Here is a 22,036-nt window from a genome sequence, read left to right as displayed (position 1 = left end):
TTCAAGAGCGGTAAATGCCAGCATCCGCTCAAGGCAGGGCACACATGGAACTCGTTAGTGGAAGTAGTTCTGTCTAGAGCACGAACAGGCGCCAGTGGTTTTGGAGAGTGCACATGCTGGATCATTGGCCTGACTAAGGGGAAGGTGGGTCTGTCCTCACCCAGTGCAAGCAAGCCAGGCAAGGGCAGGACTCCTGGTCTCCAGCACCATTCTCTCCTGGCCTTTCAGCCCCCTGGGCACAGGAGCCTGGCTCGATCTGCAGTTCTTCTGTTCTTGTGACTTGAATGGTACATTCCACACCATTTCTCTCACACTGGTTTCTCTCTCCCTCTATGTAGGTCCTGCCTAATCATTGGACACGGACTCTTAATAAAACGTCTTCAGTTCCAGATTCCTTCCCAGCAAGCTATATAGCTTAAATCCATTTTCTTCTGTGAAAGGGACAGGACTCCATCAAGTTATGGAATTCCTCAGAGCCCTGGGCCTGTCCCCGGGGTGGATTAGTCATGTCCAGCAGCACACGCCTAGTCCCGCCTTCGGGAAGGCTGCCTGCCTGGCTGCCTGCCCAGGCCTACTTGTGCAAAGACTGCCTGGCTGTCCCACCCAGCCTCCCTGGTCATCTGGGTCCTCTGGGTGGTGGCATCTCCTGGAGGGTGATGACATTCCCCCCACACATGCATACATGTGGTGCTGCTCCCTGAGCGAAGCCTGATCACAGTGTTTCCTCTCTTCGTCCCCGGCTCTTTCTGAGACTCCAGACCCTGATTCCCCTGAGACCTTGCAGTGACTTTAGCCCAGGAGAGATCACATTCAGCCTAAGGAAGATGTTCTGACCTGAGGAGTGGGGGCTGTGGAGACGAGGCCACTGGGCCTTCCTGGCTGGGTTGGTCAGCTGGAGGCTATCACCAGCCACCACTGACCCATGGCCTCCTGAAGTCCTCCTTCCATCCCCATTGTTCCTGTGCATTTCTGAAAGCTTCAGTTCTAGGGGGCATTTTCCTACTTCTTTGGCCTCTTCTGCTCAAGTCACATAGGGAAAGTACCTTCAGGGCTGCTGATGTGGGGCACTCGGGCCATCAGCCCCTCCCACTGGGGCCAGGATCTGGGTGGTGAGTGAGAGGGGCATCACAGCCCCTTGTGGGCTGCCTGTTGCGCATCTCTGAGGGCTGTTTCCAACATGAGCATCCTCCTGGTCTTCAGTCCCCTGGGATGACAACAGGGGCTGGGGCTGGGGCTGGGGCTGGGGCTGGGGCTGGGGCTGGGGCAGGCACAGGCACATCATCCAAGCCCTTCCAGAGGCACCAAATAGACATTTCTGCTCTAAAAATAAATACCAACCCTTTTTTGGTCATGAATACAGCATCACAACAGAAAATTGCCTGATGTAAAGAGTTGCCTAAAGAACTGCAACTGTATTTTAAGGAGTGCACACTCCCCCACCACCACCCCTTTTTTCCCCCTTTTTTAAAGTGTAATTTGTATGTGCAGCCATCCAGCACCTTAGAACCCACCTTTTGGAGCTGGCAGGTTGGGGAGGTGCCACTCATGGGCAGGCCATGGGTGCTGACCCCTACCAACTGCCCTCCCAAGCTCCTCAGGTCTTTGGACTGCTTGGTGCCCCTTGAGACCTTCTGTGGCCACAGGGTGTAGCCCCAGCCTTCCTTGGGCCCAGCAGTGATATTTGTCAGTTCCTAGGCTGCTCCCAGACCTCTGGGCATCCGGCTTCCAGTCAGCTCCATTTGCCAAACATACTATTTTGAGCTGCCCTTTGGCCTGTGCCTGATGTGTTCCCAGTGAACTTGGCTGGGATGGGATGAGGGTGCTTCATGCCCAGAGATTCCCACAGGACAGTTGGGAAGCTGCTGGCATTATCTTTCTGGGAAGATTCTGCTGTCTTGGACCGAATGGCAGCATGAATTCCCATGGTGGCCTCAGTCTCAGCCACATGCTGCCCATCCCTCCCTACACATGTGCACACAGGCCAGCCATTCTGCAGGATCCTCTCACCCTTGCTGTCCAGGCATCCCATCCTTCTTGCCCTCAAGGTTTCCATCTGGCTAGAACACTCAGGGCCCTTTGAACTTAAGAGCTCTTTAGACTTAGGCTGTCACTTGTGCTTAGTGCCTAGGGAACACAGCCAGAAAGGACAGTGCCCACCCACTCTTCCTTGTTGGCAGCCTCCTGTTCCTGGGCAACAAACGAGGTGCCAGCTGAGTGCTCAGTGTACCAGCTGGCTGTGGGTCCTGTGGAGGAACTATGTAAGAGGGGTAGAGGAGCCAGACGGGGCAGTGGAGGCCTGCTCTCTTCTGCCCTCCTCCTCTCCTCTCCTGTCCCCTACCCCACAACTGCCCCGCCCTGCCCTGACCTTCCTTTCTGTCTCCTTGGCTGGAGTGGGGCAGGGCGGGGGTGGGAGAAATCAGTGTTTTAATCAGATTTTTACCAAAACATTTTATTTCTTTGTACAATTATCATCCTATGTAAAGATGAAACTTGTGTTGAGTTAAAGATTGTCATGGAATAAAGATCACACAGTACTTGAGGCCATTTCCATGTAACCCTTTCTAGAGAGTTTTGTTGTGGGGGTGGTGATCTGGGGCTGGTGTGTCGTGAACCTGTGCACTTCCTTTTTGTCTTCTTACTGGTAATTCCAACACAAGGCTCGAGCCATGGGAGTCAGGGGCCCCAGCTCTCCTCAGCACCTGCCACCATCTCCTTTAGTCTCACCTCGGCCTGGGTATCTGCATTGTGCCTCCCACTTCTCCTGCACTCTGGAGAAGAGCCCTGGGACACTCCTATGATGTGCTCCCTGGAACACCCACAGGCCCACTGTGCTTGGTCTCCAGCCTGCCTGTGTGGGTCTCTGTTCATAGCCTGTGGGCAGAGAGCAGGGGTCTGGTTTTTGTAAGTGGAAAAACAAAGCTTCACATTCAGATTGACATGGTGGCCTGACCTCTTCACCTAGCTTACCTTCTCCGTGCCTGACTTCCCTCAAAAGTGCACCCAGCATTTGAGCAGCCACTGCCTCCTTGCTCTGGAATAGTTTGGGAGAGGAGGCCATCCTCGAGAAGCCCTGGCCCTGTTCCTCCTGCCCTCAGGTCAGGGCTTCTGCTGCTGAGGCACTGGGGCTCCCAGCCTCTCCAACCAATGTTCCTCACTCCACGGCAACAGCAGGCGCCCTTTGCCCTGATCCCACCAATCTGCCCAGGCTCCCTTTTCATATGTCTCACCCACAAGAGCGTCCCTCTCTTCAGGTTTTCACTCTAACCTGAAGGTTCCTGAGCCCTTTATTCTGGTATTCAAGTTTGGGACCTGGTCTTTGGTGCCTGTACCCTAGGTGTCCTTGCTTAATACCCTTGGCCGTTTGTATGAGGACATGTGTCTCTAGCTGCTGAGGTGTGTGTCCGAGTCTTGTTTCTTGCATGGAGTGGTAAGCTCTTGCCTGGCACGAGGTTCCTTCTCATCCCTTTTGGTGGCACACTGCACCTTGGCCATGCATCTCACAGAGGCTTAGTGTGACCCTCAAAGCAGCTCTGAGCAGAGTGGTATCCTTGATTTGGGCAAGATGTGTCCTTTGACACCAGCAGCAAGAGTTGGTGTCTTGACAAGTAGTTCAGGGGAACACAAAAGCCAGAAGGTGCCTCTCGGTGACAGGAATCCAGAAGGTGTCATTCCATGGTTCTGACCTTCCACCTGGTGGCTGGCAACTATATGACATGGCAGCCCAGGGGTACCAGCAGGGGTGCTCTCTCTCTCTGGGGCTTGCACAATGTCTGTGTGTTGAGTGGTGCATCCACCTGCCAGAGTTGCTTATAGTGAACATCTAGGGTGCAGGCTCTTAAACACACCTCAAGGAGGCAGGCCCGCCCCGGACACATCTGCACAGCTGCAGCGCCAGCCATCAGTCCCTGAGGAGCCAGGGCACATGCTGCCTTCTCTGCAGTACATTTACTGTGTCCCAGAACAAGGCTTCTCTGAGGTCTGTCTCACCTGAGGAAGGGGACACAGACTGCTGTCCTCCTTTTATAGCCACGGAAGTGAGCACCTGCCCCTGGTCATTCTGGTGAGGCCATTGTGCTTCCTTCCCTCCCTAGAGGTCCTTAAGGGCCCTCTGGGTTCGCACTTGCCAGCGCTTCCCTCACCCATCCCATGGCTCTGGGACCAGGCTTCCCTCCCATGACCACACCATTGAGCTTTTGATCCCAGCCTGAGCTGCTCTCCTTCCCCTGGGAAAATGGAAAGCTGTGAGCCTCAGAGGGCCATGTGGTCTTGGGGTCCCCACACTGCTGAGTTGTAGCTGTGCAATCCTGAACAAGTCCCTTAACCTCACTTTCGTTCAAGTCTGTAGTGAATGGGACCATTTCAAGCATCCCAGGTGGAGTGGGTGGGGTCCAGAGCATGCTAGTTCTCCCCATTCGCCTGAAGCCTGACCATGAACGGGGAGGCATTGGGCAAGGTCTCCACAGCTCAGCTTCCAGTGGAGCCAAGGGGGCAGCCTTTTATGGTACCTATGGGCTGAAGCTTGGCAGGGGGAGCCTTTGATTTTTTCAGACATACCCCCCACTAGGAAAAGTAGCGGGCAGATGGGTAGGTGACATATCTTTCTCTAATGACCAACTTCCCGGACCCAACCCAGACACTCTTGCTCAGTGTCAGTGGGCCCCATCCCGAACACCCTGTGGCCCCCCGTTTTCATTTGCATTCAAGGCCATCTTATAACGTTCTCCCCCAGAGCCTCACTACCTTCTTTTTTCTCTGCAGAGATGGCTCCGAAGTCAAAAAAGAAGGGGCATCCTGGGAGGGAACAGAAGAAGGTATGTGGCTTGGGTGTCCCTTCCTTAGATGAGAGCTAGGTACTCAGCCCTGTGAGCCCCAAGGACAGCCTAGGTCAGGCCTGGGCCTGTTCTGCCTGCCTGATGTCAGCCTGTGTCTTCTGTCTGCCTGCAGCACCATCATCACCACCATCAGCAGATGCAGCCAGCCCCAGCTCCTGTGTCCCAACAGCCACCCCCGCCTCCCCAGCAGCCTCCGCCACCCCAACAGCAGCAGCAGCAGCAGCAACAGCCCCCACCCCCACAGCCCCAGCCTTCTATGCCACCACAGGCAACCCCGGCGCTGAAATCCTCGCCCCCGCCCTTCATCACTGCCCAGGTGCCAGTCCTGGAGCCTCAGCTCCCAGGGAGCGTCTTCGACCCTATTAGCCACTTCACCCAGCCCATCCTGCACCTGCAGCAGCCCGAGCTGCCCCCTCACCTACCCCAACCACCTGAGCACAACACTCCACCCCATCTCAACCAGCATACCGTGGTCTCTCCTCCAGGTGAGCATGGCTGTAACCCCTTCCCTGCCTTGGTTCTGCCATACTGGGATTGCATAGTCTGAGGGCCATCTTGGAAATTTAAGGAGATTCTCTGGGACATGCCTGGCATGGAGTTAGCTAGTATTCTGATTTAGAAGATGCTGGATTCGTTCTCCCGGGCCAGGTGTTGTGTTAGATGGAAAAAGACAACCTCTCAGCAGCTCCCAGCGGGCTGGGGGGGTCACTTATCTTGATAAAGTTAGTTGTATGGGTCCTGGACAGTACGTACTGGGTGGTAACTGTCCAGGGTTACCATCCTGGTGGGCTGGTGCAGGTCTGGGAATTAGTGGCTGAGGCCTGCACTGAGAACAGGGAACAAGAGGAAGAGTTGAAGGCACAGAGCATGGGGACAGGTGAAGAGCCCGTTCTTGCTGGAAGCTGTCTTCATTCTGAGGTTTGTGGGAAGTCATGGAGTGTGGGAAGAGATTGCTAGCTGGAGGGAGGGTAGGAGGTGGTCACCAGAGTCCAGATGAAGTCAGCGTGAAACAGAAATGCCAGGCCAAGGTCACAGGGCACTCACTGCCACCCTGGTGTGTCATTTCAGCTTTGCACAACGCGCTGCCTCAGCAGCCATCTCGGCCCAGCAACCGAGCTGCCGCCCTGCCCCCTAAGCCTCCCCGGCCCCCTGCCGTATCCCCCGCCCTGGCCCAGCCACCCCTGCTCCCACAACCCCCCATGGCTCAACCCCCCCAGGTGCTGCTGGAGGACGAAGAGCCACCTGCCCCACCCCTCACCTCCATGCAGATGCAGCTGTACCTGCAGCAGCTGCAGAAGGTGCAGCCCCCCACGCCACTACTCCCTTCCGTGAAGGTGCAGTCCCAGCCTCCACCCCCCCTGCCACCTCCACCCCACCCCTCTGTGCAGCAGCAGCTCCAGCAGCCGCCACCCCCACCCCCACCACCCCAGCCCCAGCCGCCACCCCAGCAGCACCAGCCCCCACCACGGCCTGTGCACTTGCAACCCATGCAGTTCTCCACCCACATCCAACAGCCCCCGCCACCACCAGGCCAGCAGCCCCCCCACCCGCCCCCAGGTCAACAGCCACCCCCACCACAGCCTGCCAAACCTCAGCAAGTCATCCAGCATCATCCTTCACCCCGGCACCACAAGTCAGATCCCTACTCAGCAGGTAAGTGGTCCTTGCCACTGGGCTCTCCTGGGGTCCTGGCCCTGTGGTTTGAAAAACCAGAAGGGTTGGCTGAGAGCAGAGCCCCAAGGGCTCTGGGTGATTGGAGAGAGAGGAAGCATCCAGGGAGCATTAGTACCCCCCGCACTAAGTTTATCAGGTGTTTCTCTTGCTGGTAACCTGAGGTTGCTTAGAGCACTACAGTATACTGATTCTCCTGCTAGAATGGGTAGGTGGAAACCTACCCTGGAGGTGGTAACCATGGTACAATGGTGCCTCAGTTTATGAACTCAAGGTCGACTTTGAACCTAACCATTGAATTGATTCAGTTCTCATCCAATTTTGTTTGTGACCAGAATTACGGAAAGAATTAAGTGAACCAAGGCACCAGTGTATAAGCACTAACTTAGTAAGCAGGTTGAAAGTGAGGTTTAGTCCTGGACTGAAGAGACTATTGGGAACAGACAGGTTGTTCCCTCAGCACCATAAGGGCACCTGGCAGTGTGGAGGGTGTGCTGGGAGCACTGGGACTGAGGCTGAAAAGCCACCCAGGGCCTCCCTAGGAACTGTCCTGGTCTTTATGCTGGTCCAGGCTGCCCTTTCCCATTCATGGGCCACACACCCTTTTGCCTTTCCCAAGCATTTGATTTTTTAAGCGTCTGGAACCAAAATGTCCAGGCCACCCCCAGCTAGAAAATGTTCCAGTCAATGCCTTGTGACATGGTTACTTTTAAGGGTCAGGGCAAGAGTCTCCCTTGGGGGTGTACCAAGGGCTCTGACTGCTTTTGAACCCAGTGAAAGCTGTCAGGTGCCAACTGGATTGCTGCATGCCCTGAGCTGAGAGCATCTGGCTGTCCTCCCTGGGAAAAACTGGTGCTGGGCCTGATCATCATGCAGCTGTGCTATTGTCACTCCAGAGCATGCCAGCATCCCAAACTTCCTGTGTGAGGCAAGTGATAGATAGATGGGTGCCAGAAGAGCCGGCACTCAGGGTAGCCCAGGCCAAGACCTCTGGCCGTCTCTGCTTTGAGCCCCCAGGCCTGCACCCAGTCTCCTGAAGCCTAGGACAAGGCATAAGAACTCATGTGGCTTGGAACCCAGCTAGGGTCTTTGGGACAAAAGATAGGTCATCAGAGTTCCACAAAGGCTGAGGCATCGAAAAGTACCCAGCCAGCTATCTAACATCATCCCCCAAACTCCTAGGCTACCTATGTGAAGCCACCAGCAGGCGGACACTTTTTTTTTTTGGTACTGGGGATCGAACTCAGGTCCTTGTGCTTGTGAAGGCGGACACTCTTTAAACCACAGGCCTAAAAGGCTGGCCTGGTAGTGGATGCCTGTAATCCCAGCACTTAGCAGACCGAGGCAGGAAGATGAGTCCAAGGCCAGCCTCAGCTACAGAGTCAGTTCAAAGCCAGCCCGAACTACATAGTGAAACCCTGTCTGCCCAAGTCAGTCTCGGGAGGCTGTCATAAGTCATTTACCTGTGGATTGTTGGCAAGCTGGAACTAGGCCAGGGGAGGAGGGTGGCAGTATCCAGATGGGTCCTGACAGGCTAGAGTGGGAGAAAATGTCAAGGTGAGCAAAACTAGCCCCATAGGTTGTGGGACTACAAGAATAGGGTGAGCTTTGCCTCCGTCTCGGTGGCAGCAAGAGGCTACAATGTCTTTCTGGGGTTAGGGATGAGTCCTAGCTCTGGAAGGGGTCAGGAGGGTCTGTTATCTGGGCCATCATGGTTTGGCACAGAGCTGTCAGAGTGGGTACCTGAGCCAGGGGGCCCCGTAGCAGCAGACAGGAACTTGGAATCAGGACCTAGAGGAGATCGTTGGAAGGGCTGGCATGTGGGGCCAAATAAAATTACTCAGGTGAGTGGGAGGTAGGGCTGGAAGGAAAAGGTGTTAGAGGCACTTTCTCTTGTGGACACTGTGGCTTATCCTGAGCTGTACAGGCAGCAAGGTCCCTTCCCATAGAATTGAGTTAGTGGGGGCCAGGGATTTAGCTCAGTGGTTTCGCCGCCTGCTGCGCAAGCACAAGGACCCGAGTTTGATCTCTGGTACCCCCCCAAAAAAAAACAAAAAGAATTGAGGCAGTGGGTATCTATGCATTCAGATGAGTGGGACTCAATGTGCAGTTGTCCTGTGACCTGTGCTGAGGCACTGGCTCCCTGTGACCTGGGGCTGTTTCCTCACTGGTCCAGCTGAGTCAGCCAGAAGTGGGGTTGAAGGGCTCTCTCACCTGTGCTGGGCACTGAATCCCTTGGACCCCTTGGTTGGATACAGATGGGTGCCCTCCAGGACCTGTTCTAGCTGCTCTGTCCAGATGGAGGCCAAGTCCCAGGCTTTGTCATTCTGTAGAGTGAACAGGCTGAGTGAGGAAACGGGGCCCCTGAAGAGCTCTACCCTCACTCCTAGCAACTGGACCTCAGGCCGTCAGAGCTCTCCACCTGCACAGAAACAAGGGAGGCTCCTGGGCTGAGCCTTATGGGTTTATTGGTGCCCCCTGCATCTAGCCCAGGCCACAGTTTAGAACTGTCTGGAAGCTTTTTAAAAAGATCGGTGCTGGGCGTGGTGTCATGTGCCTGTAATGTCAGCATTCAGGAGGCTGAGGCAGGAGGATCCCTACAAGTTTAAGGCCCACGTGAACTACATTGTGAGACCCTGTCTTGAAAAGCCAAACTGAACCAAATCAAACAAATACTGTTGTGCAGGGTCCCACAGGCTAGGGATTAGATTGTGTGGATCTTTATTCTCAGGCTTGGCTGGGGTACTTGTTGGTTCTGCTTTCAGTCTGTCCTTGCATTGTAATTCTCTCAAGGTCCAAATGGCCCCTGACATACTCTTTGTCACCTCTCGTAGGTCACCTCCGTGAAGCCCCCTCCCCGCTTATGATACATTCCCCCCAGATGCCACAGTTCCAGAGCCTGACCCACCAGTCTCCACCCCAGCAAAATGTCCAGCCTAAGAAGCAGGTAAAGGGCAGGCTGGGCCATGGCCCTCAGGCCAGGTGTGGGCTGGGGCTGAGGGTGCCCTCCTGCCTCACCGGCCACTGTGCCCGTGCTGTCCCAGGAGCTACGCCCACCCTCGGTGGTCCAGCCCCAGCCCCTGGTGGTGGTAAAAGAGGAGAAGATCCACTCACCCATCATCCGCAGTGAGCCCTTCAGCCCCTCGCTAAGGCCGGAGCCCCCCAAGCATGCTGAGAGCATCAAGGCCCCAGTCCACCTGCCCCAGCGTGAGTGTCCTCCCCTCCCACTCCCAAGAACCATCCCACCCACCCCCACAGGGTGAGTTGGCAAGGCCCACAGGCTGTTTTGTGTTCCAGGGCCTGAGATGAAGCCTGTGGATGTCGGGAGGCCTGTCATTCGGCCCCCTGAGCAGAATGCACCCCCGCCAGGGGCCCCTGACAAGGACAAACAGAAACAGGAGCCGAAGACGCCAGTGGCACCCAAAAAGGTAGAGGCAGTAGGTCCATGGGTGTCCTGAGCTCCCTGCCATGACCTTTAGGTGCACCAGGCCCCTCACTTGTCCCCTGGCCTCTCTGCCCTACAGGACCTAAAAATCAAGAACATGGGCTCCTGGGCCAGCCTGGTACAGAAGCATCCGACCACCCCGTCCTCCACAGCCAAGTCATCCAGTGACAGCTTTGAGCAGTTCCGCCGTGCAGCTCGGGAGAAGGAGGAGCGAGAAAAGGCCTTGAAGGCTCAGGCCGAGCACGCAGAGAAGGAGAAAGAGCGGTTGCGGCAAGAGCGCATGAGGTGGGCTGGGGTCTGGGGGGCCACTGGGGCTCCCAGGCCCACACCAGGCTCCAGCCTGACCCGGGGCCCCACTCTGCCCAGGAGCCGAGAGGATGAGGATGCACTAGAGCAGGCTCGGCGGGCCCATGAGGAGGCACGCCGGCGCCAGGAGCAGCAGCAGCAGCAGAGACAGGAGCAGCAGCAGCAGCAACAGCAGCAGCAGCAGCAGGCAGCCGCTGTGGCCGCAGCTGCTGTCCCCCAGGCCCAGAGCTCCCAGCCCCAGTCCATGCTAGACCAGCAGAGGGAGTTGGCCCGGAAGCGGGAGCAGGAGCGAAGGCGCCGGGAGGCCGTGAGTTACGGGTCCTAGTAGGGGCCATTGGGCAGGAGTCCACCTGGAGGAGCTGGCAAAATGGGCCAGGGGCCCAGGGGGGTGGGGTGGGGCAGAGAGAGTCCAGGCCCATGGCTGTGCACAGGGCTGGCTGCTGGGCTCAGAGGTGGTTCAGCTCAGATAGAAGCGGCCCAAATGCTCAGGTTCTGGGCTGGCCACTGTGGAAGAGGCCCAGGAGGTCTGATGGCCGAACTCAGGCAACATACAGGGGTAGGGGGTCTTGGAACCACAGCAGGGGCAGAAACCCTACCTCACTCCCTCCTTCCTTCTCTTCCTCTGCAGATGGCAGCTACGATTGACATGAATTTCCAGAGTGATCTGTTGTCAATATTTGAAGAAAATCTTTTCTGAGAGCACCTAGGTGACTTCTGACTTTGATTTTCTGGCAAAACATTGACTCTCCATAGTGTTAGGGGTGGCAGTGGAGGCGGTAGCAGTGGCCAGGGGTGTCTCTGGGCCTGGTCCTCCTGCATGCTATGCCCGGGGCAGGCCTGATGGGCAGCTGAGGATCGCAGAGCCCCCATCTGCCTTACAGCCAGCTGGACGGACGTCCCGCCACCTGCCACCTCCTCACAGGACGTCGGCTCAGAGCACGCCTCGATTCCAGCAAGTGCCGGCTGGACCCAAGGCCTGCGTCCCCGTGTGGGGAAGTGGCCCTTTTCTCCGCCAAACGTCTACACAGTATACACAGGACATTGTTGCTGCCGCCACCGTGACTGGTTTTCTGTCCCTGAGAACGTGACGTTTGTGACGTCTGCCCATTGGGAGTCCTCCACACCCCAGCCATCGCCACTCGCTCCCAGGAGGCCAGGGCAGGCCCCCATGGACTGGAGCAGGCGAGGGCACTGGCATACCCCGTTGCTGGCACTGACTTTGCCTTGAACAGATCCCCTTCTCTCCTCCCCACAAGCCTTTAATCGAGAGCCGCTCTCTATAAGTGTTCGCTTGTGCAAAAGGGAATAGTGCCGTGGAGGTGTGTGTGTCCATGGCAACTCGAATAGAGGTGACCGTCCCACGTATGTGGGCGGGCCTTGCCCGGGGTGAGGCCACCAACCAAAGTCAGTCCCTTCCCACCTGTGTTTTTTTGTTTTGTTTTGTTTTTCTATATATATATTTTTTTTGAATTCTATTTTATTTTTAATTTTCTCTTCTCCTCCAGACACAATGGCACTGCTTATTTCCGAAATGGTGTGATCGTCTCCTCATTGAGCGGCGGCTCCCACCGCGCTGTGGGTAGTGTGTGACCGTGGCTGTACTGTATAGTGAACATAGTTGGCATATCTTTGTTTGAAGTTTGTGGGTGACTCCACCAAACTGGTGTAAAAGAAATTTTTTTTTTCAAAAAAATCCACAAAAAAAAATCAAAACAGAAAAATCTCAACCTATATTTTACTCTCATTTCAAACTTTTATTAGTCTTTTTAATTATAAACCCAGAAAGCTATAATTTCTTTTCCTTTCCCTCAGTGCCCATTTGTTGGCTTTTCTTTGTTTTTTAATGTCAAGTCTTTTAGTTTTTTACCAATAAAAGGAAGGGCCTGGGGACAGGTAGGCCCCAGTATGATTGGGGGTGCCACAAACTGAGGCAGAGGCTCCCCCACCCAGCACCCAGTCCCAACCAGCTGGCTGCTCCCTCCCACACTTTTTTTTTTTTTTTTTTAATTTTATAATTGGAGCCCTTGGTGAGGTTACGTGTGCCATGAGAACCCACTCTACACCACAACGCTGGTGCCTCTGTTGGCCAAACTCTGGAGTCACTGACTGGTTTGACTTTCATACGGTGAATATGCATTTGGTCTGTACTGATCATGGAATAAACACATCTCTCTTTTTTAATGCTGGCGTCTCCCTGACATTTCTTTGTGAACCAACTGTTGGCCTAGGGTAGGCCCAGGCTCCCCTGCCCCCCAGGCCACCTGTGCATGAGAACTAAGGACTCTAGCCACAGAGCCTCTTTCATGTGGCTTATCCCTACCTTTCCTGGGCAGGAGGTGCTCAGGCTCACAGCTGCCACCCAAGCTGAAGCTGACAGGGAGCCCAGAAGCCCATTCTTCATGTGGACCCTGGCCTAGGTAGGTGACCTGTCCTAGAAGAACCCTGGCCAAACTCCAGACTCTATTCGTCCCATTTTCCCTCCTTCATCTTGGTCCATTCATGCATCAAAGGATTTGGGCCACTTCCACCTCGGTTGCCTCCGCCTCTTTTTCATTCAAGCTCAGGGTTAACCGGATATTCATAGGTAAATGTACATTCCCCTAAATAGGATCTTCATTCGAACACATGTACATTTTCACCCAAGCCCACCCACAGGTAGCTTCTCTGCTTGTATCCACCTGTAAGTACATGCCCCACCCACAAGCACAGGTGGCACCTACAACAGCCCCTGGGATGTAAGGTAAAGTACATAACTTACATGTATCCAGAGACAAACATTGAAATATTTCTAGCACTGTTTACTAACATCCCCCCTGTTCAATCAGAAAGGCCCTTTTATTACCCTATGTTTAAGATCTGCCAAACCTCAAAGGGTAGAATAAGGCATTCAGCCAGTGCCTTCCCACTACCACCACCACACATTTCCTCCATGTCCTTGACCATCTCAGGCACTTCATGCACCACCGTGCCAGTTCAAATGTGACATTTTGGTTCTGTGGGGTTTCTTCCATTTCATCCCACCCTCTGTTTTTGTTCAGAAACTTCCCCAGGCTGGGTCCAACTGTTGAGCTGGAGAGATGGTTTCATCTGCACCTTCCTGCTAAAGATTTCATTCTGCCATGGCCTTCACACCTCCCTGATGGGTGTTTCTCAAACTGGGTTGTAATTAGAACTGGGATTTATTTAATTTTTCTGGCCATTTATCCAGCCCCTCCTACAGTACTAGAAATCTTAGTCCTATACAAGAGTAAGAGGTGTGTACAAGCCCCCACTGTACTGTATGCACGGATCGCTTGGCCAATAATTATGTCAGTGAATCTGAGACTTGTATTAAAACACTAGACATTTGTAGAAAGGAATTCGTAGACTTTTCACTTATATACTAAAAGTTCTTTTTTTGTGCAGTTCTCATTGCAAAAATAAACATTTGTACTGAACATAAAGTTACCCTCCTGTGAGTACTGCTGTCTTTTTGAGGGTAGAGTTGGGAGGAGGTGGTGGGGTGAGGACTGGTTAGGGGTGTGTTCTAGAGTTAGAAGACACCCACCAACCGTGCAGCCTGAAGAGGACTGTGGAAAGGTTCTAGCAATGTCAAGTTGTCAGATAAATGGACATGAAGTGTAAAGGAGACCAAAGTTAGGACACAGGCTAATAACAAAGATGAGTGGTTAAATCTAGGGAGAGCAAAAAGGTAGTTCAATATAGGCAATGTACTCCAACTTTGAGATCCATTGTTCACTGAGGCAGAACAATATGAATGGGCATTCACCTTTACCTAGCAACCCATGGGGTTAATTATGGTTAGTACCCAGATAATACAAAGCTATATAGATGACAGGAAGAAGGGACGGTGGGTGATGTGAAAATGGGGTCTTAGAGGAAACCAATAGAAAAACTAAAATGGAAACGCATGTTCAGTGGTGGTAATGTCAGCAAGTCAATAGATGATGTTCCAAATTAAACAAGAAATAGGCACATAACACACATTGGGATACCTAGTTATCAACCAGAAGCGATTAGGGGATGGGTTTTTATCAGTCTTCCTGGATTGCTCTTTAGCCACAAGTGACTTCACAGACACGTGACTTCATCCACAAATTTCAGGTTCTTGTAATGCAAGAATGTGACCAACACTGCCTACAGTGGTTGTCCCCAAAATAGACACGGATCCCTGAAGGTTGCAAAATACAGGACACTGGCTCCCTGCATGAATGGGATTCTAATCCGGTGCCCCGTCATGCTCTACTCTGCCCAACCCAGCCTTGACTCCTTTTTGTCAGAGGCAGTGACTCAATTTACCGAGTCTTCTTCCAGGAAGCATCAAAGCCGGACTTACCCTCCAGGAATCAGGAGCTCCTCTTAGCCACCATCGGCAAGCCCGGACCAACCACAACACCTGCCAGTTGGCACCGGGACCAAGACGTGTCGCTAGGACATCAATGGCTGCCGATGTCCAATCACAGCTGTGTAAGGATGGGCCGTCGGACCCGCTGGGCCAGCAGGAGGACTGCGTGGGACCTCGGCCTCTGGACCCGCTGTTGGAATCAGAGCTGGATAAAGGTGCTACTGGGTCAGCCAGATCAGGGAGGGTCGCGCACTCCAGGGAAGGAAGCAGTCGAGGGGGAGGGCGGTTGGCTGGGGCTCCTGAGTCCCTCTCGGGCCGCTGTGACTGACCACACCTCCCTGCCAGTCCCAGCCATAGCACTGCTGGTCTCTCTTCCGCTTTCCGGCCAGTCCGACCCGCCGTATTGTTTGGCTCCGCCCCCCGGCCTCATTGGCCCAATCCCGGGCCAATCCTCAATTCATTGGGCCAACCTCCGTCCTTATCCGCCCAATGTTAGGCCCCAGCTCTATGCCCCACCCACTTCCCTTCCCACCTGCAGAAGCCACGCCTCTATCCTTACAACGCTCCTGAGCCAAATCTGGTCCACCTTCCGGGCTCAAGAGCCGCACTCCCAAGGCGTAGGCCCCGCCCCTTCGCGCGAGTCTCCGCCCATTTCGCCCAGGGCCCCGTCCCCTCTATTTGTTCCGGCTCCCAATCTCCTTTAGAGACCCCTCCTCACCTGCTGCAGAAGTCCTCCTAGGCCCCTGTACCTGTCTTAAGCTCCAACCCGTCCAGGCCTTTGTGTGCCCCGTCCATTGAGCCCCTTTTTCCCCAAAGCCCCTCCCCAACCACAGAAGCCAGGTCCTCCCGGGCTCCGCCCCTTCACTCTACCGGGCAGCGTCGCGCCCAGATGTTTACCTGCCCCAGTAGGTGAGTCATGGAGCGGTGGCAGTTTCTGTCTGAGCCATCCCTCTCTGTTCCTGCAGCGCCTCCAGCCAACCCCGACGGCACGAAGGGGTCATGGACCAAAGGCAGTAGGCTCCCAAAGTCCGATTCCTCTTCGCCGCTGCTGCCGGTGTGCTCAGCTCGGTCTTCGCCCGCCAAAGCCGTCGCCGTCTTGGAGCACGGCAACATGCCCGAGCTGGTGGTGACCGCGCTGCTGGCGCCGTCGCGCGTCTCGCTGAAGCTGCTGCGCTTCTTTATGTGGATCTTCGTGTACTCGGCTGCGATAGTGACTGCCGCTGTCTACGGCTGCATCGCGCTCACGCACGTGCTGTGCAGGCCCCGCCGTGGCTACTACGGGCGCCCCCGGTGCGCGGCTCCTGCCTGCCTGGTAGACCCCACACTGGGCGAGCACGGCTTCCTGAACCTCAGGGTGAGCTGCGGGGTGTGTGTGTGTGTGTGTGTGTGTGTGTGAAGGGGCTGGGGCCCAAGGAGGAAGGGTCCCAGGCCTTAGATGGTGCCCTCCCGCAGAGCTCGGGCCTGCGTCTGCACTTTGTCTCTGCTGGTCGCGGCAACGGGCCCCTGATGCTGTTTCTGCACGGCTTCCCTCAGAACTGGTATGTCCAGGGCCCTGGGGCCTGGAGCCTAAGGGACTGGGAAGAGGTGGAGCCCAGACTGGGCACCCAGGGTGTGGGGAAGAGGGCTGAGTACTCTTGGGGGTGCAGAGCATCTAGGGTCCAGATGGTTCGGAAGCAGGCAGGGACTGCTCCAGGATGCCAAGGATTTATCTGTAGGCCCTGGAGGGATGGCTCTGAAACGCTATTGATGTTGAGGCTGTCCTGGATCTGGGGTGCAGCTGGCTTCTTCCTCTGCTCGGGGTTCCCCATCCTCCCTTCTGGGAAGACCAGAGGCGGAAGGTGGTGTCACCAAAGAACCCTGCTGAGCATAGGGTGGAGGTGCAGCCTAGGGGCCCTGACTCAAGCTCCCCCTACATCCCCTCCCACTGGGCAGGTTTTCCTGGCGCTACCAGCTCCGGGAGTTCCAGAGCCGCTTCCATGTCGTGGCTGTGAACCTTCGTGGCTATGTCCCCTCAGAGGCTCCTAAGGATGTGGAATGCTACACCATCGACCTGCTGATGGCTGACATCCAGGATATCATCCTGGGCCTGGGTGGGAACAAGCCCCCATCCCAGGGGTACCTTGTTGGGACCTACATCCCCCACTCCTACCTCACCCATACCTGGCATCTTACACCAGCATGTCTGTCCCCTAGGTTACTCCAAGTGCATCCTCGTGGCCCACGACTGGGGCGCTCTCCTAGCCTGGAATTTTTCCATCTATTTCCCATCCCTTGTTGAGCGGATGGTAGTGGTCAGTGCTCCCCCCATGTCGGTGTTCCAAGGTGTGTTGGGAATGCTGGGGGAAAAGTGCCTGTGAGCGGGCGGCGGTGGGGGGGCGGGCGGGCATGTGTCTGTGTTTATATATCTCCATTCTCCTGTTCATATACCAGGCTGTCCCCTCCCTGCGGCACTCCTCAATCTAGGGTCAGTGACAGAGCTAGGGGTGGTGACACACACTTGTAATCACAACTGCTCTGTAATCTCAGCTACAGAGATGACTGAGATAGGATCAAAAGTTCAAGGCCAGCCTAAGCAACTTGGCAAGCTCTTGTCTCAAAATTTTAAAAATTTTAAAGGTTCTTTAAAAATTGCTGAGGATGTAGGCCAGTGCTTCCTAGGTTCAATCTCCTATATTGTAATAAATAAGTAAAATCAATGAGAGTACACTAAGAAGTAACCCACATACTGGAACAAGTTGAGTATCCCTTATCCAAAATGCTTGGGACCAGGACTGAGGTTGCAGCTGAGTGATAGGACACTTGTGGAGCATGCTCAAGACCTTGGATTACAAACTGGGTGTGGTGGTACACGGTGTGCTGGTGCACGCCTGTAATCCCAGCACTCAGGAGGCTGAGGCAGGAGGATCGATGCAAGTTTGAGGCCAGCCTGGGCTACATAGTGAGTTCAGGGCCAGCCTGAACTACAAAGGGAGACCCTGACTGAAAACCGCCCCAAAAGACAACAAAAAAGGACCTTGGATTACATCCCCAGTACATCCACATGAGCACATACACACACGCAGACTGTCACACACACCTGTTTAGGACTAGAAGTATTCTGAATTTCATATTATTTGGAGTATTTGGACGCACATATTGAGATATCTTGCTGATGGAACTTGAGTCTAAACATGAAATAATTTGTTTCATATACACCTTATACACATAAGCTGAAAATAATTTGTTTTTTTGGGTTTTGTTTGGTACCGGGGATCAAACTCAGGTCCTTGTGCTTGCGCAGCAGGTGGCAAAACCACTGAGCTAAATCCCCAGCCTGCTGAAAGTAATTTGTAGAATACTTTAAATATTTTTGTGTGTGTGAAAAAGATTGTACATTGATACATCAGAGGTCAGGTAAGGAATTTTCCACGTATAACACCATGTGGACACTCAAAAATTTTAGATTTTAAATTTAGGCATGGTGTAATCCCAGCACTTGAGTTCAAGGCCAGCCTGGGCTTACACAATGAGTTCAAGGCCAGGCTGAACTACATAGTGAGACTGTGTCTCAAAAAAATCGGGAAAAAAAATTTTCAGATTTTAGAGCATTTCAGATTTAAGATTTTTAGATGAGGGATGCTCAACCTGTAACAAAAGCCTCTGACGAGGAGCATGCATACAGTAACCCACACAGGGCTCCTGGGATTAGTGTGTGTGTGTGTGTGTGTGTGTGTGTGTGTATCTGTTTTGTTTTGTTTTTGGTGTCAGGGATTAGACCCTGGGCCTCATGCATGCTAAGCACACACTCTGCTGAGCTACAGCCCCAGCCTGTATCACCTGCCCTGATTTCATTTTGATTGACTCACTGATTTTGCTGTGCTGGGGTTGGAACCCTGGGCCTTGCACATGCTAGGCAAGTGCTCTACTACCACTGAACTACACCCCAGCCTTCACCTGATTTTAAATCTCAGCATGGATTGTAGTCATAATTGTGTTTATTCTCTTCCTCTCTCCCCTCTTCCCTCTCTTCTCTCTGTTGTTTTCTTTTTTTTTTTTTTTTGGTACCGGGGATCAAACTCGGGACCTTGTGCTTTCAAGGCAGGTGCCAGAACCACTGAGCTAAATCCCCGGCCCATCTCTGCTGTTTTCTATCTGTCTCCTCCTCTAGACTGTCAGCTCCCTGATGGCAGAGTTTTTCTACCTCATTCACTACTGTGTCTCCAGGGTCTAGGACAGGGCCTAGAACATAGTAGGTACTCAATAAGTGTTTGTTGAATGAAGCAAGGGCGTGCTTGGACAGGGGAAGCACACCAGAGCTGCAGAGGGATGTGCCCCCATTGTGTGGATACAGTGACTCCCTGGTAGGGAGGAGTGCTGGGCCCTAGACCAGGAGGGCGCATTGGTGTCTTCACCAACAGCCATGGTGGCATTCATTCATGAGGCCTGTGTGCTTGACTGGGTCTGTGTGGGGATATAGGGGTTCAGGGCCACCCCTGGCCTAGGCCACACATCCACCTCCCCTCCTCTTGTTCCTAGATTACTCAATTCACCACATCAGCCAGTTCTTCAGATCGAACTATGTGTTCCTGTTCCAGCTTCCCAGGCTGCCAGAGAAGCTGCTATCCATGTCTGACTTCCAGGTGCAGTGGGGTGAAGGTCTGGGGGTGGGGGGCAGTGGGTTGGACCCAGCAGGCTGGACACTGCAGCCAGATCCTTGGTTTTTTACCCAGATCCTGAAGAGCTCCCTCACTGGCCGAAAGACAGGCATCCCACACCTGACCCCCTATGAGCTCGAGGCCTTCCTTTATGGCTTCTCTCAGCCCTGCGGCCTTACTGGGCCCATCAACTACTACCGAAACATCTTCAGGTGAGGCCACACCCAGGGTGGAAGCTCAGGAGAGTTCCAGAGGCAGGGAGTAGGAGTGATCATCGTCTGTCTGTCTGTCTGTCTGCCTCCACCACAGGAACGTCCCCCTGGAGCCCCAGGAGCTGGCTGTACCTACATTGCTGCTGTGGGGAGAGAAAGACCCCTACTTCCAGGTGGGGATGGTGAGGGCCATCGAGAGCCGCTTTGTGCCAGGCCGGCTGGAGGCCCACATCCTTCCAGATGCAGGACACTATATCCCACAGAGCCACTCCCAGGAGATGCACCAGTACATGTGGGCCTTCTTGCAAGACCTGCTGGACTAGTGGCCCTTGCTCACCTCCCTTCCCGGGTGCACAGCTCCACTTAGGAACACACACCTGCTGTCTGAATGTACTTGTGTCACACAGAAATGCGTGAGGCACACCAGCCCCTGTGCTCACACCCGGGCATCTCTGGCCTTTCTGTCCTTGGCTTCTGACTCGAACCTGGGTCTTAAGCCTTCTTCACTACTGAATCCAATACAGTAGCGTTAGACATGTGTGGTTACTTCCACTTAAATGTGAATTCATCCAAATGAAATCCAATGAAAAAATGCAGTGCTTCAGTCACACTGGCTGTATATCAAGTGCTTGTTTGTCATATTGATGAAGAAAGTTCCATTAAGCCTGGTGTGGTGGCACACACCTGACATTTCAGCATTCAGGAGGCTGAGGCGGGAGGTTCAATGTGAGTTCAAGGGCAACCTGGATGAGATCATGTCAAAGCCATCCCAGAATATATAGCAAGACCCTGTCTCAAAAAAAGACTTCATTAGATTGTCGGAGGGTGTCCTTAGTTTAACAGGGACATGTCACTTCACCACGGCAAGCCGTTCACGGGCAGGCAGGTAGGTGTGCAGACTCCTCTGCTGCCAGGCTCAGGTGGCTCCCAGGCCCTGCTCCCTATCCGGACCAAGGTTAAGTCAGGTCAAGTTCTCTTGCCCCAGCCCAAGCTGACCTGTTTCAGAGCCCTGGGAAAACAGCTCTGGGATCTTTAGGATACATGGGATTTTGGACTCAGCCCAGAAAGGCACCAGTTCCCTGAATGGCCATCTGGGCTCTGAGTCCTGCCCCTTCAGCCCCTAGAATCTTCTGCTTAAAATTAGCCCAAGTTTCTAGAAGTCCAATCAAGGGTTTTACAAGAGGAAGGGTGGACTACACAGTCCCAAGCTGGTCACAGCATCGACTTCTCTCCTGGCTTTTGCTCAGGTTTGGGGACAGTGTCAACACCAGCAGGCTGAGGACTCAGAAGACCTGAAAAATACATTCTTTTAGCCAGCCATGGTGGCACACACCCGTAATCCCAGCACTCTGGGAGGCTGAGGCAGGAGGATCCCAAGTTCCATCCCAGACTGAGCATCTTAACAAAACCTTTTCTCAAAAAATAAAGACAGCTGAAGAGTCAATCCCTAGTATCCCCCTCCCAAAGAAAGTCTTATTTTGGTATGAGCCTGCCCGCCCCTCCCTTGTCCCCCAAAAGACTTGCTTTCTCTCACCATGGGTGCCAGCCATTGTATTTGTTCCCAGGGATAGAGCCCCAGAGGCAATCTTGGAGCTCTGGGGTACACAGAGGAGAGGGGAAGACAAGTGACAGAGCAGGTAAAGCTCCCCTGAGGACCCACAGGTGGGACCCTGGTGATGGTGAGGGACTCACTTTGCCCAGAAAACATTAAGAGCCAGATCCAAGGCGGGAAGGAGCTCAGGTTATTGGATAAACAACGTGGAAGCCAGTGGCTGCTAACTAGACTGCCAGGGACTTTGAGGAGGAGTTTGGATTGGATTCTCAAGCAGAGCGAGGGGAGGTTTTCAGCAGGGGAGGGACATGGCTTGCATTTTGAAGAGCTCCCTGTGGTGGCCGCTGAGTTCCTTGCAAGAGCGCGAGCAGAGAGACAAGCAAGGGGCTGTCTCAGCCCAGTGCAGTCCCTCAGCATCGCCAGAGCAGGAACCCTCAGGACCTGAGCTACTCCCCCTACCCCGCAGGGTGGGACCAACACCCGCCTCCCTCTGGGGCACGAAAAGAGGGACCTGAACCATGGGGCCTAGGGATCCGAGCCTGGAATAGAGGTCTGGAGAGAGGAGGCCTGTGGGCAGGTTGAGGACAGCGTCCAGGAGGCGGAGGGTCTATCAATGGTTGCCAGGGTGACGGGGGAAGGGTTGATGGTTGATCGGAACGGGTAGCGGTTGTCCGGGTGACTGGAGAGGCCCAAGCAAAGGCTGACGGGAGGTTTCTGACAGTTGCCGGGACTACTCCGGGTCCACTGATGGTTGCCAGGGTAACCAGAAGGCGCCCTCTTCCGCCTTTCAGGTTGTGGGCGCGGGGTGGGGGGGGGTCTTCTGGAGGAAGCGATCGCGTTGATTGGGCAGAGTTCTGGGGAGTAAGCCAATAGAAATTCATATCATGGCCTAGACTCGCCTCTCCCGGCCTGAGCCAATCACAGAGCGTCTTTCTTCCGACCCTGGGGCTAAGCGTTCGATTCACTTTGGGCGGGAGCAGAAGACTCGAGAGCTACGGGTGGAGGTCCTCCTGGGCTCAGACTCACTCTTATTTTTTAA

The 22,036-nt window shown here is 54.2% G+C and overlaps 2 protein-coding genes and 1 long non-coding RNA gene across 4 annotated transcripts in view; 2 read left to right on the top strand and 1 right to left on the bottom strand.

Moving 5' to 3' along the window:
* The window catches only part of Brd4 (bromodomain containing 4), an 88,305-nt gene extending 75,870 nt beyond the window's left edge, over positions 1 to 12,435 (top strand). Inside the window, exons 12-20 of the mRNA XM_021250421.2 lie at positions 4,759 to 4,811; positions 4,945 to 5,317; positions 5,901 to 6,485; positions 9,338 to 9,450; positions 9,548 to 9,710; positions 9,801 to 9,931; positions 10,028 to 10,233; positions 10,315 to 10,561; positions 10,883 to 12,435. Of these exons, the coding sequence (XP_021106080.2) occupies positions 4,759 to 4,811; positions 4,945 to 5,317; positions 5,901 to 6,485; positions 9,338 to 9,450; positions 9,548 to 9,710; positions 9,801 to 9,931; positions 10,028 to 10,233; positions 10,315 to 10,561; positions 10,883 to 10,951 (1,940 nt within the window). The 3' untranslated portion in view covers positions 10,952 to 12,435. The remainder of the gene's footprint in view (positions 1 to 4,758; positions 4,812 to 4,944; positions 5,318 to 5,900; positions 6,486 to 9,337; positions 9,451 to 9,547; positions 9,711 to 9,800; positions 9,932 to 10,027; positions 10,234 to 10,314; positions 10,562 to 10,882) is intronic.
* Positions 1,473 to 14,737, bottom strand: LOC110347201 (uncharacterized). Of its 2 annotated transcripts, none has more exons than XR_002391650.2 (5): positions 14,591 to 14,737; positions 8,718 to 8,830; positions 7,967 to 8,037; positions 6,423 to 6,526; positions 1,473 to 3,794 (listed from the first exon to the last, which is right to left on the bottom strand). It is a non-coding gene; the product is annotated as an uncharacterized LOC110347201 (long non-coding RNA). The 2 variants fall into 2 exon arrangements; XR_015447560.1 differs by lacking the exon at positions 1,473 to 3,794 and adding an exon at positions 5,316 to 5,658.
* Ephx3 (epoxide hydrolase 3) lies at positions 14,649 to 20,055 on the top strand. Its single transcript, XM_004872522.4, has 8 exons — positions 14,649 to 14,814; positions 15,565 to 15,953; positions 16,052 to 16,137; positions 16,532 to 16,689; positions 16,793 to 16,921; positions 19,115 to 19,218; positions 19,309 to 19,445; positions 19,543 to 20,055. Exons 1-8 carry the CDS (start codon positions 14,694 to 14,696, stop codon positions 19,766 to 19,768), a joined length of 1,350 nt encoding a protein of 449 aa, XP_004872579.1. The 5' UTR covers positions 14,649 to 14,693; the 3' UTR covers positions 19,769 to 20,055.
* The last annotated feature ends 1,981 nt before the right edge of the window (positions 20,056 to 22,036 follow it).

The sequence above is a fragment of the Heterocephalus glaber genome, unplaced genomic scaffold (assembly GCF_053883595.1).
Source record: "Heterocephalus glaber isolate CG9 unplaced genomic scaffold, H.glaber_assembly_v1.0 deba00001760, whole genome shotgun sequence".
Lineage (NCBI taxonomy): Eukaryota > Metazoa > Chordata > Mammalia > Rodentia > Bathyergidae > Heterocephalus > Heterocephalus glaber.
The sequence above is the reverse complement of the archived record's forward strand: the minus strand, read 5'-3'. Positions and strand labels throughout refer to the sequence as shown.